At 45.4% G+C, this 4,560-nt stretch overlaps 1 protein-coding gene across 1 annotated transcript; it reads left to right on the top strand.

Moving 5' to 3' along the window:
- The first annotated feature begins 425 nt into the window (after positions 1-425).
- On the top strand, positions 426-986 carry LOC131260142 (uncharacterized). The gene has a single exon (XM_058261818.1). The coding sequence runs from the start codon at positions 426-428 to the stop codon at positions 984-986; it is 561 nt and encodes a 186-aa protein (XP_058117801.1).
- Positions 987-4,560: the final 3,574 nt, after the last annotated feature.

The raw sequence follows: 4,560 nt of genomic DNA, 5'->3' as shown, positions 1-4,560 counted from the left end.
CACGAGGGCCTTCAGAGAACGCTTCCTTAAGGTTACTCATGGACTACATCATCCCGGCACCCGAGCGACGGCTAAACTGATGACTTCCCGATTCGTTTGGCCCAACATTCGCCAGGATAGCATACGTTTTGCCCGCAACTGCCTGGAATGTCAGCGAGCGAAAGTCACGAGACACACGCACTGGTTGCTAACTGGATTGCACGCTTTGGAATTCCTCAATACATCACAACCGACCAAGGACGTCAGTTCGAGTCGAACCTCTTCGCCGAACTCCTCAAAACCTTGGACACCAAACACCTGCGGACTACAGCATATCATCCGCAGAGCAATGGATTGATTGAACGATGGCACCGTACACTTAAAGCTGCCATCCTATGCCACGACACAATCCACTGGACGCACACCTGCCAATGATCCTCCTGGGAATGCGTACGTCTTACAAGGACTTGCAAGCTGCTCCTGCCGAACTCGTATATGGAACGACCCTTCGCATACCCTCCGACTTCGTATGCGAACCGAAGATAACATCATCTGATACCGACCCCGATCTACTGACGAACCTGCGACAAGCGATGAGACGCATCAGAACCGACGAGACCGCTTGGCACGGGCACCAACATGTGTTTGTTCACAGCGATCTTACAAAAGCTACGCATGTTTTCGTGAGAAACGATTCCATCCGACCATCGCTCTCGACTCCGTACGTCGGGCCGTTAAAAGTCCATCAGCGTAACGCCAAGTACTACGCGGTTGACATTAACGGCAAAATAATCTATGTCTCAATCGACCGATTAAAACCGTGCTACCGAGCTGACATCGAGGAACAACCATCGACGACCCAAACGCAAACGACAACATTGACGCCAACAACTACAACGATACCATCAACGCTGATGACGACGCCGAACGAGCCGCAGCCAGATCCGGTATCGCCGAAAGTCACCAGGTCTGGACGACATCTACGGTTCCCTCAACGCTTCCGATAGCCCCGGTGATTCGGCTAGCAAGGGGGTACTGTAGCGGCATCGGACAGTTCAAGTCGATACAGCCGCGAACTTACCGTGCGTTCGTCGCCGAAAAAACTTATCGTGCGCGATGGTAAGAACGGGCTTGCCGCACAACCCACGCGGGTTGCTCAGTTAACGATATAAAACAGCGCATGCCACGAGCACGCGTTCTCGTTTTTCTTCTTGCTATTCTACGCGCTAGGTGATAAATTCTGAAAACAAGTGTGATAGATTTTTTGGTAATCGTTAAAATAAAAAGGTGGTGAAACACAGAAAACAATTCCTCGTGTTACGATAACCCCACACAGTCTTAAAAGTGAATAACATCAAAATCAAATTTGAAGTAGATTCAGGATCTCCTTTTACTATTATTTGTTGGAACGAGGCAATGTCCTACCCCTCAACTGACAGTTGCTTACGCTACTCTGACGTCTGGGGGGAAAATGATCCAACCTGAAATGTGAACTATGTACGAATTCATTCCGCCAATAGAACTCGAACGCAACGCAGGTGTACAAGAGTCGGCTTCTTCTACCATTCAAATTTATCCGAAGCTAAGCTAAGTGTTACGTCCTCACAACAGGTTATGGGCCCAGGACCAGTTTTTCGGGTAAATTGGAGCTTAGTGAATAAAAAGCCTGTAAAAACGGTGGTGTAGTAGCGTGTAAAAATTGAATAGTGCGCGAAATCGAAATGGCCGATGCCGGAAAGCTATTGTTCCCCAAATTGAGTAATGAAAATTACTCAACTTGGAAGTTCCGCATGGAAATGCTCCTCACGAGGGAGGAGCTATGCCACGTGATTGTCGAGCCGAAGCCTGAGCCAATAACGCCTCAGTGGTGTAAAGAAGACAGTAAGGCGCGTGCGACAATCGGGCTCTGTATAGAGGACAATCAGTTCAATATAGTGAAAGGAGCCGATTCATCGAGAGAATTCTGGGAAAGGTTGCGGTGTTTCCACGAGAAAACAACTGTGACTTCACGCGTTTCGCTACTAAAGAAGTTGTGTACACTTAATCTCCGTGACGGTGGTGACCTTGAAACACATGAAAGAAATCGAGAGTTTGTTCGATAGACTAACGATCGCGGGTCAAGAACTGCAAGAATCGCTACGAATAGCGATGATCCTCCGGAGCTTGCCGGATTCCTACGATGGACTGGTGACGGCATTGGAGAGTCATCCGGATGCGGATTTAACCATACAATTGGTCAAATCAAAGCTGCTCGATGAGTATGAGCGAAAGAAGGAGCGATCTGGTAGAAACGGCAGCGAAACAAAAGCTTTGAAAAGTACCGTTAAATATGTGCCGGGAAACAAAAAGGTATGTTTCAAATGTGGCAAGGCGGGACATTTCCAAAGAAACTGCCGTTCACGATCCGATTCGAAAAATTTTGGTGAAGAAAGGAAGCCACGCGGTGAGAAACAAAGTGGTTCGAGTGTTATTCTAGCTGACGGTAACAATGCAAAGACAAAAGGTTTTGGACATGGCGTGTTGCGCTGTATGGGTGCGAATGGTGGTATTGTGAAACTTACGCTGAAAGACGTCCTGTACGTACTGTCTTTAACAACAGGACTGATTTCTGTACCCAAAGTTACCACAAATGGAAATACAGCAGTGTTCAAAGACAATGGGTGCGAAATTCATGACAATAGCGGTAAAGTGTCGATTTTGGGCGAGCGTTCAGGCTGCCTGTACAAGTTGCAGCTCGCCAAAGAAAAGAGACACAACAGGAAGTGCCAGCACATCTGGCATTGCCGTTTTATACATCGAGACCCAGATGCCATTCGAAGAAGGATGAACGAAAAGCTGGGCACTGGAATTGAAATCACGGACTGTGGCATTCGTGAAATCTGCGAAACATGCATCGAGGGTAAGTCGGCGAGACATCCGTTTCCTGAAGCAGCTGGAATAAAATCCACCAAGATTTTGGATTTGGTTCATACCAACCTCTGTGGTCCAATGCAGACAACAACGCCTGGAGGAAAGAGATACATGATGACCATGATATATGATTTCAGCCGTTTTAGTGTTGTCTACTTATTAGAAAAGAAACGTTCTGTAGAGAATTTCTTTGGTCACAAGCCACGTGTAATTCTCTCGGATGGTGGAGGCGAATACGTTAACGCACATCTACGAGTTTTTTATGCCGAAGAAGGAAGCAAGGCTCAGTATACAACAGCTTACTCTCCGCAGCAAAACGGCGTAGCAGAAAGGAAGAACAGATCTCTTGAGGATATGGCTACGTCAATGCTATTAGATGCAGGGCTGAACAAGCGGTACTGGGGTGAGGCGGTAATTACAGCCGCATACTTCCAAAACAGACTTCCGTCGCGATCTATTAGTTCAACAGTCCAGTCTTGAACACAGTACAGTCTTGAAGCGGTAATATTTAAGCAAGTAATATGGCATCAAACAATAAAAGTTCTCGTACGAAGTGTGTTATAACTATCACAGAAAAGATAGTGTACGATATTGCGACGCCTAAAGGTAGGCCACAGAACTCTACAAGGTTCTGAACAGTTAGGAATTTTGAATTTAACGAAACCCTACAAGTACCAGTTTATGATAACCTGCTGTTCAAAAATAACGGTTAATTGATAACAGTGTCACCGGTCTTAGACATCGCTAGCACAACATTTGTGACGTAACTAAAGGCGTTCAGAAAACCAAATAAACCCAACTTGAGAAAAAACCACTGGTGTTTGTTAGGCTCTGTCCCCAACATACTTAGCATTATAATCCACAGAAAGTCCCTGGCGGGTAGCGATCTGTGGACACTATATTGCGTTCTCTGGTACCGTTGGACAAACCCAGATTTTTTAAACCATTTTCTTCTTTTCTCTATCCACCTGTTGAGTAACAAGTTCCGGAGTAGGCCGTACCCTACAGATAGAAATAGTCAGGATGTTCGAGGAAGGAAAAAGCTATGCAGCAATAGCCCGGCAAACAAAACGGCCTCATTCAACAGTGCGAAGCATCATCCTAACCAAAGATAACCTGCGAAATTCGGCAAAAGGAGTTACAATGGCCACTCGGAAACGTAACGATATTATAGTAGAGATGGAACGCTTTGGTCATTTGGATAGAAGATAAGCTAATTGTAGAAAAGGGGTTTCTTCCAGAACAAATTATAAACGTTGATGAAAATGCACTTTTTTGGAAAAAATGCCCACAAAAAGTTATGTTTTCGATGATATGACACGAATGCCTGGATTCAAATCAAATAAGAAAAGAATTACAATCATGGTTGGAAGTAACATGACCGGTGATTTAAAATTAAAACGCTTGGTAGTATACCATTCACAAAAGCCAAGAGCATTTTAGCATGTTCAAGTTCAGTCCTTACCAGTGGTTTGGAAATCCAACAAAAAAGCATGGGCAACTCGTTCCATTTTTAATGGATGGTTCCTACAAAGCTTTGTGCCAGAGGTAGAGAAGTATTGCAGAGATACAGGCACTTTTGTTACTTGATAATGCTCCAGGCCATCCAATAGAGCTCGACGAACTGCACCCTAATATTGATGTAATTTTACGAACGCGATTGCGTTCGGT

Source organism: Anopheles coustani, chromosome 3 (genome assembly GCF_943734705.1).
Source record: "Anopheles coustani chromosome 3, idAnoCousDA_361_x.2, whole genome shotgun sequence".
NCBI classification, from domain to species: domain Eukaryota; kingdom Metazoa; phylum Arthropoda; class Insecta; order Diptera; family Culicidae; genus Anopheles; species Anopheles coustani.
This window is presented reverse-complemented; position numbering and strand designations above follow the sequence as displayed.

Bases quoted from the DNA above. Each gene is read 5' to 3' on its own strand.
- LOC131260142 (XM_058261818.1), top strand. From the start codon at position 426: ATGCGTACGTCTTACAAGGACTTGCAAGCTGCTCCTGCCGAACTCGTA.